A 16,204-nucleotide genomic window follows, 5' to 3' on the forward strand; every position below is an offset into this window, starting at 1 on the left:
CGCGGGAGATCGGCTGGACGGCGGCGACGTCGTTGGCGGCGGGGTGGCGCGGCTTGGCGGCGCCCGCTCAGCCCAGATCTGGGCCCTTTGGGCCCCATCTGGGTCTAGCCGGTCCGACGGCGGGGCGGGTCTACGACGCGACTTCCGGGAGGCGGGGGAGCGACGTTGGGTGGTGGGGTGCAGGCGGCGCTGCTGCCGCCCTGTTGCAGCGTGCCCGGCAGGGCTTAGCGGGCCCGATTCGGGCCTGGCCGGGCCAGGGATGGCCTAGTATGCCCTGCTGCCGCGTCCGGACGGCGACCGCGATGGTGCCGGAGGCACGGGCCTCCCGCACGACGGTGGTGGAGGTGGTTCCCTCCCGCGCGGCTATGATGCTGCTGCTCCCGTCGCCCGGCGCTCTCTCCTAGTCCTCATGGCCTCGTGGTGATGATCTCAGTGAGGCGGCGTGGGTGGCGTCGCGACTGCAATGGCGCATGTTGGTGGGCGACGAGTTGGCTGGTTGGCTCTGGTCCGGTTGGGCGATGTGGTATGGAGTATGGGAGAAATCCTTGCCGGGTCTTCTGGCTCCGATGCGGCGCCGCCTGAGGGTGCCGCCAGTCCTTGCTGAAGGGTGTTGGTGGTATTCATCCCCTACTCCCCTCCGCGTGCCGAAGGAAACCCTAGGACTCGTCCGGGTAGCAGCGTTGCATTCCTTCTTGGAGGTGCTGCTTGATACGTGGCGGATCGGAGCCTTGTATCGTGGTGGGTCGATTCTGATGGGTGCTGCGGTGGTAGGTCATCCTCGCTTTGTCGAGCTGCCTTTGTTGGTATTTATTTCCTCCTTCTTTTTTCCTTTGGGCTTGTTGTGCTACTCGCCTTAGCATTGTCTATGTAATCGGTGTTGGTTGCTTTGGAATACAAAGCGGGGAAAACCCTTTTCAGTAAGACCTGCTTGTAATTTCCTTGTTTTTTGGGTGTCTTGCATCGTTTGAAATATTTTCATATAAATATAGTGCCTTATTCGCCAAAAAAAGCTTAAAGTTCAATAGCAAATCAGGTCCAAACATTTTTTAGCCTTGTAATCCATGGCTTGTAGGGGTACACATAGTAGGAAGTTGATGCAACATTGGCGGTGGAAAACAGTGTTGCGGCGTAGTTCCATACTGAATAGAAGAGAAGGGGAGGGTAAGAAATACAGGGTGAACATGTTGCTATGGGACTGAGATTCGATGACTTGCTGTGGACGAGTCATCGGTGAACAGTACAATGACTTGCCTCCTCTCTAAACCGTTTTATCTAGAATCAATGGACAGATTGGCATGAATAGCTGCCAGCTTCAGTGCACATCTACAATACTTGTTGCTATAGTGCTTGATGTGGGCTATTCATTTCTGATCAAACGGATGATTACGGCGTGACTCGCCCACATCAAGTCACCTGATTCCAGTCTGTTGCTATGAGGGATGGGTGGTGGCGCACGATGTCTACATGTTGCAGCAGTGGAGTTGGAGCCTGCGAAATGGAAATGGTGATGGTAGTGCACTCGAGAATAAAATGACTTGCTGGTGGGACCCATGGCCGGAGAAAACATGCTGAAACTGTTCGCAAGTACAATGCCCTTCGGGTCAGTGATTTTGTATGTGAGAAAGAACCAAATCTTAGGGCTCCTTTTTTTTCTTTTTGAACATCAGTACAGACGCAAGCGCTCATACATACGCGTATACATTCACCTCTATGAACGCATACACGCACACCCTACTCCTATAAACATCTCCGAGAGACTGAGCCGGCAAGTTATCTTGAGATTTACGAAGTCACCGTAGGCGCCTCGTCATCGACGAAAACGTCTCCTCCCACTAAAAGCGCGTCGCTGGAAATCCTGAAATAAATCCAGAAATAATGCGAGCACCAGGACTTGAATCCTGGTGGGCTGGGAATACCACTGTCCCTCTAAGAGCATCTTCAGCCGCGCCCCAGGAAGGCCTCCCCAGGCGATTTTTTCGCGCCGGCGCTGAAAAAACGGTACAGTCGCGCCCCCAGAAGCTCGGTTTTCGCTGGCCTGGGCCGAAATCAGCGCCGGCGGACCAAGACCGACCCGGCGTGCTGGGGGTGCCCGGGGGCGCCGGGGCAAGTGGTTTTGGCTCGAAAAAGCCGTGGGCCAGCCGCGTCAGCGACACCGCGCCTCGTCTTCCCCCAACGCCTCGGTTCCCGCGGGAAATCAATGACAAGGCTGTCGCCGCCGGTCAGCCTTGCCATTGATTCCTCACGGGCGGCGCGTCACGGGACGGCGCGCCGACGCCTCCCCTCCCTCGCACGCGTACACACGGGGGCGGCGCCGCTATATAAGCCGGTGGCCTCGCTCGCCTGTGGACACACCAGCCCAGCCCTCGCCGCCGAGCTATACCTCTCCCGAGCGCCGCCGACGAGCCTTCCCCTCTCCCGAGCGCCTCCGCCCAGCCCCTCCCCTCTCCCTCCCCTCCCCGATGGCCGAGCGTTTCCCCGGAGACGAGGCGGTGGCCAACGGCTTCGGCCGCCGCACGCTCCGTGAACAGGAGTCCTGACTCCTATTCCAGGCGAACATCCCGGCACCACCAGACATGCGCGCCGGGTCGACGGGCTGGAGGCTCGGCAATAGGGGAGTGCCATTCCCCCGTTACCCGACGCCGTGGCCAAACCCGCCTACTTCGCCGAGGAGGTCGACGTCGTGCGCGCTGCTACCTCTTGAGCACTGCGTTGGTTTTCCCCGAAGAGGAAGGGATGATGCAGCAGAGCAGCGTAAGTATTTTCCTCAGTTTTGAGAACCAAGGTATCAATCCAGTAGGAGGCTACGCGCGAGTCCCTCGTACCTGCACAAAACAAATAAATCCTCGCAACCAACGCGATAAGGGGTTGTCAATCCCTACATGGCCACTTACGAGAGTGAGATCTGATAGATATGATAAGATAATATTTTTGGTATTTTTTTATAATAAAGATGCAAAGTAAAATAAAAGGAAAGTAAATAAAAAAGTATTGGAAGATTAATATGATGAAGATAGACCCAGGGGCCATAGGTTTCACTAGTGGCTTCTCTCAAGAGCATAAGTATTCTACGGTGGGTGAACAAATTACTGTTGAGCAATTGACAGAATTGAGCATAGTTATGAGAATATCTAGGCATGATCATGTATTTAGGCATCACGTCCGAGACAAGTAGACCGACTCCTGCTTGCATCTACTACTATTACTCCACTCATCAACCGCTATCCAGCATGCATCTAGAGTATTAAGTTAATGAAAACATAGTAACGCCTTAAACAAGATGACATGATGTAGAGGGATAAACTCATGCAATATGATGAAAACCCCATCTTGTTATCCTCGATGGCAAAAATACAATACGTGCCTTGCTGCCCCTACTGTCACTGGAAAAGGACACCGCAAGATTGAACCCAAAGCCAAGCACTTCTCCCATTACAAGAAAGATCAATCTAGTAGGCCAAACCAAACTGATAATTCGAAGAGACTTGCAAAGATAACCAATCATACATAAAAGAATTCAGAGAAGATTCGAATATTGTTCATAGATAGACTTGATCATAAACCCATAATTCATCGGTCTCAACAAACACACCGCAAAAAGAAGATTACATCGAATAGTTCTCCACAAGAGAGGGGGAGAACATTGTATTGAGATCCAAAAAGAGAAGAAGCCATCTAGCTAACAACTATGGACCCGTAGGTCTGAGGTAAACTACTCACACTTCATCGAATGGGCTATGGTGATGATGTAGAAGCCCTCCGTGATCGATGCCCCCTTCGGTGGAGCTCCGGCATAGGCCCCAAGATGGGATCTCATGGATACAGAAAGTTGCGGCGGTGGAATTAGGGTTTTGGCTCCGTATCTGATCATTTCGGGGTACGTAGGTATATATGTAACATCCCAAATTTTCAATTTGGAATGTTATACATAGATAATTCTTGCATATCATATTTTATTGCATTTCGTCTCGCGATCGTCGAAATCCTAAGCAACTCAAGGACCCTCGGAGAGAGTTTGGGGATTTCCCCGGTTTTCAAATTTGATTTTATCAAATTTTGAAACGAGGATTTTTGGTTTTTAATTATTTTTCTCTCTGAAAATATTTCATAATAAAAACATATGAGAGGAGATAATATGACTTCTCCAAAATAAATAAAATGTTGGAGGAAAAATATTGAAATCAATATTTGTTTTTATTTGGATTTTATTTGCAATTTTTTTTGCATTAGAAAAATTGCATGTTTTCAAAATTGCATTTTAGGGCCAAGAAAATGTTCATCTCGTTCTAAATATTTTATTTAGACGGAGAAAATTTGTTTTGGCATTTTTAGAATTTTATTTTAGTTTCTAGGATTTTTTTAGTTTCGGCGAAATTATTTAAAAATGCGTGTGGCTAACTGGGCCGAAGCCCAGCCACCGGCCCACCTCCCCCGCGACGCTGTCTCCCTCAGGAGACCGACGCCGCCACGCCCCGACCCGGACCGGAGTCCGGCTAGGACTCCGCCGCCGCCGACCCTTTGCTCCCTCCCTAAGGCACCCCTCCCCTTAAATACCGCCCCCTGGCCACCACCACCCGCCACCACTGCCGCCGCCCCGCCTCGCCCCGTAGCCCAAGCCGTCGCGCCACCGCCGCTTGCCCGCGCCACCGCCGCCTGCCGCGCCGTGCCGCCGCCACCTCGCCCGCTGCCGCGCCTCGCCTCGCCGCCGCCGCCGTCCTCGTCAGACCGACGAAGTAGCCGCCGTTTTTTTAAAGAAAACCCTAACTCGTTTTTTTAGGTTTGCGGGTTTTTCCCGGTTTTTCTTTTTAGCGGACGTTCGTCCATACGTTCGTTTTAACGGACGGTTTTCGCTCGTTAGTTACAGATAACGAACGCTCGTTCGTTAGCCTGGTCGTCAGTTTTCTTTTATCAGATTTTCCCGCAGTTATTTCTGATCATGATTTCTGATCCGATTTTCGTTCTAGTTTATCTTTTCGCTCGTTAGTCGGAATCAGGCGATTCAAGCGCCTAGATCTTCGTCTCGAGACCCTCTTTCCGCTTAACCAACTTGCACAAGTTTTTGCTACTGTAAAATTTGATCTAGGTCCAGATTAGTAAACGGATCTTGTTTCTTTCGCCATTTGAGTTCCGTTGCTCCGTTCGATTTGATTCTTTTTGCAAACCGGAGTTCTTAAGTTGAAATTTCTGGTTAGATCTTCTTATTTGAGTTTTACCCGTGTTTCTTTGCTTGATTACTTGTGTATGCTATTGTTTGTTTGCGATAGAATTCCCGGAGTGCGAAGCGTGTTATTTGGAGTCTCTAGGTTACGCGGATCGTCAGCAAGGCAAGTAACACTTTCATCATACCCCTTTATCACCCAGTTTTTATGCACTAGTTCCAATCCCCAAACATTGCATGGTTAGGATGTCATTAACATGTGGGTTGGGAAGTAGTTGATGAGGTAGAACCTATAACCCTGTTACATTCAAACCCTTGGGAGTTACTCTTACGAATTGCTTATATTGCTATGCTATGCTCGTAGACGTGGTTTGGGTGAGTGAAATCCATGACAGTTGTGAGATTGTTAATTAATGGTTCAACTTAAGGTGGCAACTTAAATACACATCTAGGTGGATTGAGGCACCTGGAGTACCCAGTGTTGCGTGTATTTTTGGAAATCCCGGAGTACCCGTGTGATCTTCCTATGGACCGCCACCCAGGCTCAAAGGGAACTGAGATTATTCATGCTAGAAACTTATGTGTGCAGCCACAAGCTATTATGGGCTCTAGCATAGTTGAGTAAGTTACGTGAAGCTCTTGAAGAGGTGGATCAACAGTTAGTGGGTTGTAGGTTTGGTATGGTCTACCCGGAGTAGAGAGTTAATGTTTCGGAAAGACTGTGTCTCGGTCATCTGTTTCTCAAACACCATGTAATGCGAGAAATCCAACGGAGGCGATCGAGTCTTGTGGGGAAAAGTGCACAAATCTCTGCAGAGTGTACAAACTAATCATGGCTAGCCGTGTCCCCGGTTATGGATGTCTTGAGTATCTAGTATTTGGAGTTTCTTAAGTATCTCATCACTCTAAATTAATGTTGTTGGGTTGATAATTACCTTAATTGGGATTGAGTTGGAGGAACCATCTCAATGATGTTTCAACTACCATGATAGTTAAATTAAAATCTATTCCTTTGTTGTAGGGAAAAATTGGCTTTTCGCAAAACTATAACCATAGAGCTTTCCACCAGCCAAATATGCATGTAGTGATAGCATTATTTTGTTCTTGCTCTACTGTGTTACTCTGCCAGCATATTCCATGTGCTGACCCGTTTTCGGGCTGCAACATATTATGTTGCAGACTTTTCAGACGAGAAGGTTCGTTAGGTCATTGACGTGCAGCTCAGCTATGCCGCTGGAGTTGATGGACTCACTTTATCTTCCAAGCCTTCCGCTGTTATCGTATTAGATGGCCTTAAGCCATATTTATTGTAATAAGTTCTCTTTGGAGACATTCGATGTAATAAGTGTGTGATTGCTACTCTGTTATAAATCCTCGAGTATTGTGTGTGTCAGCATTACCGATCCAAGGATGACACTGAAGCACAGAGACTTGGCCGTTTGAGGTCGGGTCGCTACAATATATAGGAGGAAAGAGTACGTCGATGGAGCAACAGGGGGCCCACGAGGGTGGAGGACGCGCCTGGGGGGGGGGGGGGGTAGGCGCGCCCCCTACCTCGTGGCCTCCTCTTTTGTGTCTTGACGTAGGGTCCAAGTCTCCTGGGTCTTGTTCGTTGAGAAAATCACGTTCCGGAAGGTTTCATTCCGTTTGGACTCCGTTTGATATTCCTTTTCTTCGAAACCCTAAAATAGACAAAAAAACAACAATTCTGGGCTGGGCCTCCGGTTAATCGGTTAGTCCTAAAAATAATATAAAAGTGGATAATAAAGCCCAATAATGTCTAAAATAATAGATAATATAGCATGGAGCAATAAAAAATTATAGATACGTTGGAGACGTATCAAGCATCACCAAGCTTAATTCATGCTCGTCCTCGAGTAGGTAAATGATAAAAACAGAATTTTTGATGTGGAGTGCTACTTGTCATAATTTTAATGTAATTCTTCTTAATTGTGGTAAGAATATTCAGATCCGAAAGATTCAAGATAAAAGTTCATATTGACATAAAAATAATAATACTTCAAGCATACTAATAAAGTAATCATGTCTTCTCAAAATAACATGGCCAAAGAAAGTTATCCCTACAAAATCATATAGTCTGGCTATGCTCTATCTTCACCACACAAAGTATTTAAATCATGCACAACCTCGATGACAAGCCAAGCAATTGTTTCATAATTTTGGCATTCTCAAAACCTTTTCAATCTTCACGCAATACATGAGCGTGAGCCATGGATATAACACTATAGGTGGAATAGAATGGTGGTTGTGGAGAAGACAAAAAGGGGGAAGATAGTCTCACATCAACAAGGCGTATCAACGGGCTATGGAGATGCCCATCAATAGATATAAATGTGAGTGAGTAGGGATTGCCATGCAACGGATGCACTAGAGCTATAAGTATATGAAAGCTAAACAAAAGAAACTAAGTGGGTGTGCATCCAACTTGCTTGCTCACGAAGACCTAGGGCAATTTGAGAAATCCCATCATTGGAATATACAAGCCAAGTTCTATAATGAAAAATTCCCACTAGTATATGAAAGCGACGAAATGAGAGACTCTCTACTATGAATATCATGGTGCTACTTTGAAGCACAAGTGTGGTAAAAGGATAGTAGCATTGTCCCTTCTCTCTTTTTCTCTCATTTTTTATTTGGGCATTTTCTCTTTTTTATGGCCTCTTTCCTTTCTCTATTTTTTTCGTCCAGAGTCTCATCCCGACTTGTGGGGGGATCATAGTCTCCATCATCCTTTCCTCACTGGGACAATGCTCTAATAATGATGATCATCACACTTTTATTTTCTTACAACTCAACAATTACAACTTGATACTTAGAACAAAATATGACTCTATATGATGCCTCCAGCGATGTACCAGGATATGCAATGACTCATGAGTGACATGTATGAAAGAATTATGAATGGTGGCTTTGCCACAAATACGATGTAAACTACATGATCATGCTAAGCAATATGACAATGATGGAGTGTGTCATCATAAACGGAACGGTGGAAAGTTGCATGGCAATATATCTCGGAATGTCTATGGAAATGCCATAATAGGTAGGTATGATGGCTGTTTTGAGGAAGGTATATGGCGGGTGTATGATACCGGGGAAAGGTGCGCGGTATTAGAGAGGCTAGCAATGGTGGAAGGGTGAGAGTGCGTATAATCCATGGACTCAACATTAGTCATAAAGAACTCATATACTTATTGCAAAAATCTACAAGTTATCAAAGCAAAGTATTACGCGCATGCTCCTAGCGGGATAGATTGGTAGGAAAAGACCATCGCTCGTCCCCGACCGCCACTCATAAGAAAGACAATCAATAAATAAATCATGCTCCAACTTCATCACATAACAGTTCACCATACATGCATAACGGGAATCACAAACTTTAACATAAGTATTTCTCAAATTCACAACTACTCAACTAGCACAACTTTAATATCACCATCTTCATATCTCAAAACAATTATCAAGCATCAAACTTCTCATAGTATTCAACACACTCATAGGAGAATTTTATTATTAATCTTGTATACCTAGCATATAAGGATTTTTTAAGCAAATTACCATGCTATTTAAGACTCTCAAAATAATCTAAGTGAAGCATGAGAGATCAATAGTTTCTATAAAACAAGTCCACCATCGTGCTCTAAAAGATATAAGTGAAGTACTAGAGCAAAACTATATAACTCAATTGATATAAGCGAAGCACATAGAGTATTCTAATACATTCCAAATCATGTATGACTCTATCAAAAGGTGTGTACAGCAAGGATGACTGTGGTAAACTAACAAATAAATACTCAACTAATACAAGACGCTCCAAGCAAAACACATATCATGTGGTGAATAAAAATATAGCTCCAAGTAAAGTTACCGATAGAAATAGACGAAAAGAGGGGATGCCTTCCGGGGCATCCCCAAGCTTTGGATTTTAGGTGTCCTTAGATTATCTTGGGGGTGCCATGGGCATCCCCAAGCTTAGGCTCTTGCCACTCCTTGTTCCATAATCCATCAAATCTTTACCAAAAATTTGAAAACTTCACAACACAAAACTTAAAGTAGAAAATCTCGTGCGCTCTGTTAGTGAAAGAAAACAAAAGACCACTTCAAGGTACTATAATGAACTCATTCTTTATTTATATTTGTGTTAAACCTACTGTATTCCAACTTCTCTATGGTTTATAAACTATTCTACTAGCCATAGATTCATCAAAATAAGCAAACAAGACATGAAAAATAGAATCTGTCAAAAACAGAACAGTCTGTAGTAATCTGTAGCTAGCGCAATATATTAATCATCTTCAAAAAGAATTAACTAAATAACACTTTCCAAATAAAAATGGCAGCAGTTCTCGTGAGCGCTAAAATTTCTGTTTTTTACAGCAAGATTAACAAGACTTTCCCCAAGTCTTCCCAATGGTTCTACTTGGCACAAACACTTATTAAACACAAAAAACACAACCTAAACAGAGGCTAGATAAATTATTTATTACTAAACAGAAGCAAAAAGTAAGGAATAAAAATAAAATTGGGTTGCCTCCCAACAAGCGCTATCGTTTAACGCCCCTAACTAGGCATAAAAAGCAAAGATAGATATAGGTATTGCCATCTTTGGTAGGCAATCCATAAGTGGCTCTCATAATAGATTTATAAGGTAATTTAATTTTCTTTCTAGGAAAGTGTTCCATGCCTTTCCTTAACGGAAATTGGAATCTAATATTTCCTTCCTTCATATCAATAATTGCACCAATCGTTCTAAGGAAAGGTCTACCAAGAATAATAGGACATGAAGGATTACAATCTATGTCAAGAACAATAAAATCTATGGGCACATAGTTCCTATTTGCAATAATGAGAACATCATTAATTCTTTCCATAGGTTTCTTAATAGTGGAATCCGCAAGATGCAAGTTTAGAGAGCAATCATCAAAATCACAGAAACCTAACAAATCACACAAAGTCTTTGGAATCGTGGAAACACTAGCACCCAAATCACATAAAGCATAGAATTCATAATCTTTAATCTTAATTTTAATAGTTGGTTCCCACTCACCATAAAGTTTTATAGGGATAGAAACTTCCAATTCAAGTTTTTCTTCATAAGATTGCATCAAGACATCAACGATATGTTTAGTGAACGCTTTATTTTGACTATAAGCATGAGGAGAATTTAGCACGGATTGCAACAAGGAAATACAATCAATCAAAGAGCAATTTTCGGATAACACGACGTTTAGCTCCCACGCTCCCACGCTCCTAGCCCCCACGCCGGCGGCCAATCCGGCCCTGGCGTCCACCGCCCTCGGCGCCGGCCACTCCGGCCACGTCGCCCAGCTCGCCGTCATGGCCCTCTCCCCCTCCCCCTCCCCCCCCCCCCGCCGTCGGGCGCTCCCGCGAGGATCGCTGGCTCGAGTCCAGCCCCTCCGCCGACGGATCCCCTCCCTCCTACCGCCAGGCCTTGTGCCGCTCGCCCGCTCCGGCGCCCTCCCCTCTGGCGCCGCGACCCTCGTCCTCCCCGCCCGCTGCGCGCCCCTCGCCGCCTGCTGCTCGGCCCCCCATCCGCTCTGAGATCTGCCGGATGCCTTCGGAGGGGGGCGAGATCGACGCCTGGCAGATTGCTCGGGGACGCAAGCGCCTGCGCTCGCGCGTGCCCCGCCGCCAGCGTCGGGCTGCCGAGGCTCGGCCTCGCCTGCGCCCCTCCTGGCTGCGTGAGGGGGATTGCCCACGCTGCCTCGACGCCCATCCGGGCTTGGAGTGCAGGAAGGACATCCGCTGCGCAAGGTGTCGTTTTTTCGGCCACATCGCCAAGCAGTGTCTTCTCCCCCGTGCTGCCCCTCCCTCGTCCGACGGCCGCTCCCCCCTCCCCTCCGGCGTCGTGTCCCCTCCCCGACGGCCGCTCTGCGTCTGGTGGCTCAGCGGCGTCCACCCGCACCTCGTCCGGGCTGCTCACACCCGCGTCCTCCGGGTCGACTGGCGGCGCCGGCCTGCGCCCCTCGTCGTCATCCCCCGCGTCCTCCGGGTGGTATGCGTCGGGACGGCTCAGCGCCCCCTCGCCGGCATCCTTGGCACCTGCGACGTCCTCGCGCCCGCCTTCGACGGCCTCGGTGGGTTCCTCCGTCGCCACCCCGCTCTCTGGTCACCCCGCTTCCCGCCCAGCCACGACTGTCTGCTACCTTGGCCGCTCCCAGGAGGTCATTGCTGCCGAGCGCGCTCTGGAGCGCGCGCTCCTGGTCATCGTCGCGGGCCGGCGCACTGGTGTTTCTCGCGAAGAGATTGCCACGGCCCTTCGCTCCCAGTGCGGCCTCGCCGACGGCGACTTCTCCGTCCACCGGCACTCTCCGGAGGATTTCCTCATCCGCTTCAGCTACCCGTCGCTGCGTGCCCGCGTCGCCACCTCCCGCGTGCGCACGCCATGCTTCCGCCTCATCTTCCACCCCTGGGGCCGAACCGCGGGGTCTGAGCCGGTGAAGGCCCTCTTCCTCGTGTCGCTGGAGCTCTTCGGCGTCCCCGACCACGCCTGGCATCGCTCCGCCGTCGAGTCTCTGCTCTCTCCGTTCTGCAAGATCGAGCACCTAGCGCCGGAGACACGGGACATGTCCGACATGTCCGTTTTCCGGCTCACGGCCTGGACCATCAACCCCGACGCCATCCCGCGCTCTTCCGAACTTCTCATGCAGGACGACGACGCTGTGGATCCTGATGCCGACCCGGACCGTGCTGAGCGCTTCGCTCTTGGGCTGGCGCGCTTCCCCATCCGCATCCACGTCGCTTCCTGCCTCAACTACCGCCGCCCCTCTCCGCCTCCGCCTCCGCCGCCATCCATCGGCGACGCTGACACAGGGCCGAGCTCTCCCCCTCTCCCCCCTCGGTGGCCGCAACAGCACGACTCCCCCCCCCCCGCCCAACCGGACTTGCGCCCTCCCCCTCGTCAGGGTGGCCACCGGCGTGGTCGCCGCCGGGCGCACGCGCCACCGCCGTGCCGCGTTTCGGCCAGAATCCTCGGGCCCCACCCAGGCTGTCTCGCACCTTTTGACTGGGTCCCCGCGTGTCAAAGGTTGGGGCCTGCGGCTGACGCTGTTCTGGCCCGCCAGTTGGCCCGTCCCGACAGCCTGCTACCTTCGGTTGGGGCCCACCCATCCACTCATGTGCTTTCCTGCGGGACCCAGGAGGATGGAGACAGGCGCATTTCAAATGGGCTAATGGCTGTCGTGCCTTCCGCGCGTGACCCCGCTGATCCGGATGCTTCGCCCCTCTCTTCCACGCCTACCTCCAACTGCCACACCACCGCGCCCTCGGATCCCGCGCCGATCCCGCATGGCCCGGATTGGTTGGTCGACCCGGCTCTGGATGCCCCACCGGACACGGACCCCGCATCGGATGCCGCTCCTGCGTTGGATCGGGCCCCTGGGGGCGACGTGCATGTCCCCGTCCCATCCCCCAGGCCCGCGCCCATCCCACTGCTGCCTGCTGCTCCTTTTGACGCAACGCCACCCAACCAGGAGCCAGCTACGGCTGCGTCCAGCTTGGCCATGCAGCCCATGCAGTCGGCCGCATAGGATGCCCCTCTAGCCTCCTTTGTCGACGCGATTTCCGTCAGGGCCTCCTCCATCCTGCCTGCTCCCAAGCCACGGCGTAGACGAAAGGAGCTACCGGCTAACTTTACGCCACGGCGTAGCTTCCGGATCGCCCGGGCCGATCTTGGTCTCAGCTCGGAGATGAAGGCTAAACGAGTTCTTCTCAAGCGCCTTGGCCTCATCGCCGACGACGACTCCCCCATCCCCAGCGATGTTCTCGACAAATATGCCCTCCTCTTCGAGCAGCCCCTGGCCACGGATGTTCTTCAGGCATTCGCGGACTTCTTCGGCTGGCAGCTCCCGTCTACACTGCCTGAGAATGCCCGCGCGTCTAACGCGCAGCTCATCGAGGCTTAGTGCTGCTGTTCTTGTATCCCTAACGCCTTCATCATCCCTCTATGGATTACAACTTTAAAGCGATATTCTGGAATGTTCGTGGCCTCAACTCCGGCGCCAAGCGAACGACTGTTCGTAGCGTGATCACCGCTGCCTCCCCTTCCATCGTTTGTCTGCAGGAAACCAAACTTGTGCTCGTCACCGATTCCATTGTACTAGACACGCTCGGCCCACTCGACGAGGACTACTTCTTCCTCCCAGCGGCCGGCACCCGGGGGGGGCGTTTTGCTCGCCTGGCGATGTTCGGACCTCTCCCTTTCCAACCCGATCGTTGGCACGCACCATGTCACGGCTCTGGTTACCCCCCCAGCTGGCGAGGGCCACTGGTGGATCACCGGGGTCTATGGGCCCCAAGACGACGACGCCAAGCTCAAGTTCCTGGCCGAGCTGCACGATGTGCGTGACTCCCGCATAGGCCCATGGATCCTCGGCGGTGACTTCAACATGATCCTCTCGGCGGCAGAGAAGAGCAATGCAAACATCAACCATCGCATTATGGGTAGATTTCATCGATTCACGGCGGATGAGGAGCTCCGTGACTTATACATGCACGGCCGCCGTTATACGTGGTCTAATGAGCGCGGCAACCCGACCCTTGTCCGCAACGACCGCATCCTCTGCACCTCCGGTTGGGAGACTGCCCACCCCCATTGCCTTCTCCAGTGCCTCTCCTCGGCCGCCTCCAACCACTGCCCGCTCTTGATCGACTATGTGGCGCGGCCGCCCGGTGCTAGACGATTCCACTTTGAGCGTTTCTGGCCTAAGCTTCCTGGCTTCCACGATGTGGTCTCGGCGGCTTGGACTTCCTCCGCGCCTGACGCTGACCCTTTCAGAAGGATCGTGACACGTCTCAAGACCACGGCTAGACAGTTGCAGCGTTGGAGCGCGCGCACGATTGGCAACGTCTCCTTGCAGCTCAAGGTTGCGCGTGAGCTCATTGCGCGTCTTGACGCGGCGCAAGACTCCAGGCAGCTCTCCCCCCTCGAGACCTGGTTGCGTCGGAAGCTCAAGGCTTCGTACCTGGGTCTGGCCTCCCTCGAGAGATCGATCGCGCGGCAACGGGTGCGCCTTTCATGGCTTCATAGCGATGACGCTGCGCTTTCCTACTACAAGATCCATGCGGCACACCGCAAGCAGCGCAACATTATGACGAGCCTCCAGGTGGGATCCGCCACCATTACCGATCACGACGATATGGTCACCGCCGCCTTCGACCACTTCTCCGACGTGCTCGGCACCGCTTCAGAGCGCGCAATCACACTTGACCTCCATGTTCTCCGCGTTCCGCAGTTCGACCTGCTCGGGCTGGACGCCCCATTCACTGATGACGAGATATGGGACGCCGTCAAAAGCTTGCCGACCGGTAAGGCGCCCGGCCCCGATGGCTTCACTTCCGAGCTCCTCGTTGCTTGTTGGGACACGATAAAGCATGATTTCCGCGAAGCTTTCGACAAGCTTTACTCCATGAACGGACAAAGCTTCCAGAAGCTCAATGAGGCACTCCTTACTCTGCTCCCGAAACGTGTTGACGCGCGATCTCTCTATGATTACTGGCCAATTAGCCTCATCCACATCTTCGCAAAGCTTGTCGCCAAACTGCTCTCCCTTCGGCTGGCTCCCCATCTTGGATCCATGGTTTCCACCAACCAAAGTGCGTTCATCGGAGGATGGTGCATCCACGACAACTTCATGCTTGTGCAACAAACGGCTCGACTCCTCCACAACCTCAAGGCGCCACGTATGCTTCTCAAGCTCGACATCGCGCGGGCCTTCGACTGTGTGTCCTGGCCGTTTTTGCTCCAGGTCCTGACACATCTTGGCTTTGGGCCACGATGGCGCGAGTGGATTTCCATCCTTCTCTCCACAGCCTCGACGAGGGTGCTCATCAATGGGCACCCAGGTCCCCCGATTGACCATGCCCATGGGCTGCGGCAGGGCGATCCTGTCTCTCCCATGCCCTTCACGATCGTGATCGACGTCCTCAACTCCATGTTGCTGCGCGTTGTGGACGCAGGCCTCCTACATCGCCTCACTACCAGGCATGCGGCATCCAGTATATCCCTTTATGCGGACGACGTCGCCATTTTTTGCCGTCCGGACAGCCATGACATCGCTGCCGTGCGCACCCTCCTCCATGTCTTCGGCAAAGCCTCTGGGCTTCACACCAACTTCAACAAATGCTCGGCAACCCCGATCCAATGCACCGACGACCACATTGCCACGATCACCTCCAAGATGCAATGCCCGGTGACACACTTCCCGATCCCCTACCTGGGGCTGCCTCTCGCCATCCGCAAGGCCGGCTCGACGAGTTTGGAACCGATCCTCGACAAGCTCGGCCGCAAACTATCCACCCGGTGTGCCTCCATGCTCTCTCAGGGGGATCGCCTCACGCTCGTGCGGCACGTCCTCTGCGCCATCCCCACTCACTTCCTCACGGCCATTGCCTTCAACAAAACGGCAATCAAGAAGGTGAACCGGATCATCCGCGGATTCCTTTGGGCGGGTCACAAGGAGGCCAACGGAGGCCAATGTCGCGTCAATTGGCACCGAGTGTCCCGACCTATCTCTCTCGATGGCCTTGGCATCCGCGACATCTATCACACGGGGCTGTCCTTGCGTGTTCGATGGTTATGGCTCCAGCGCACTGACCCCTCGCGTCCGTGGAGCCACCTCCCCATCCCTCACGACGCGGACGCAAAGGCCATCTTCCGCGCCTCCACAAGCTGGCAACTTGGATCGGGCGACACTTGCCGCTTCTGGACCGACCACTGGATCAATGGCAGATCCGCGGCTGAGATCGCTCCTCTAGTCTATGCTCTTGTCCCACGCCGCCTACGAAAAGACCGCACTGTGCGAGACGGCCTCCACCTGCGTTCTTGGGTCCACGACATCCGCGGCGCGCTCGGCCCGGCGGCCATGGTGCAGTACGTCAACCTTTGGCGGCTCGTGCGCTACACGCCGCTCTCCCCCACGCCAGACGTGCTCTCCTGGCGATGGACCGCCTCCGGCAAGTACTCCACGAGCTCCTGCTATAAGGCTTTGTTCGCTGGCGCATGTGAAG

The 16,204-nt window shown here is 51.8% G+C and overlaps 1 protein-coding gene across 1 annotated transcript; it reads left to right on the forward strand.

Moving 5' to 3' along the window:
• Positions 1 to 463: 463 nt before the first annotated feature.
• LOC147975083 (uncharacterized) lies at positions 464 to 12,726 on the forward strand. Its single transcript, XM_087520265.1, has 3 exons — positions 464 to 523; positions 10,431 to 11,019; positions 11,087 to 12,726. The coding sequence occupies exons 1-3, from the start codon at positions 464 to 466 to the stop codon at positions 12,724 to 12,726; spliced, it is 2,289 nt and encodes a 762-aa protein (XP_087376391.1).
• The last annotated feature ends 3,478 nt before the right edge of the window (positions 12,727 to 16,204 follow it).

The sequence above is a fragment of the Triticum urartu genome, chromosome 4A, assembly GCF_056163025.1.
Source record: "Triticum urartu cultivar PI428250 chromosome 4A, HENAU_Tu73, whole genome shotgun sequence".
Taxonomy (NCBI): Eukaryota; Viridiplantae; Streptophyta; class Magnoliopsida; order Poales; family Poaceae; genus Triticum; species Triticum urartu.

Bases quoted from the DNA above. Each gene is read 5' to 3' on its own strand.
- LOC147975083 (XM_087520265.1), top strand. From the start codon at position 464: ATGGCGCATGTTGGTGGGCGACGAGTTGGCTGGTTGGCTCTGGTCCGG. The intron at 524-10,430 runs GTATGGAGTATG...CCACGCTCCTAG, and splicing joins TGGTCCGGTTGGGCGATGTG to CCCCCACGCCGGCGGCCAAT. The intron at 11,020-11,086 runs GCCGCTCCCCCC...CTGGTGGCTCAG, and splicing joins TGCCCCTCCCTCGTCCGACG to CGGCGTCCACCCGCACCTCG.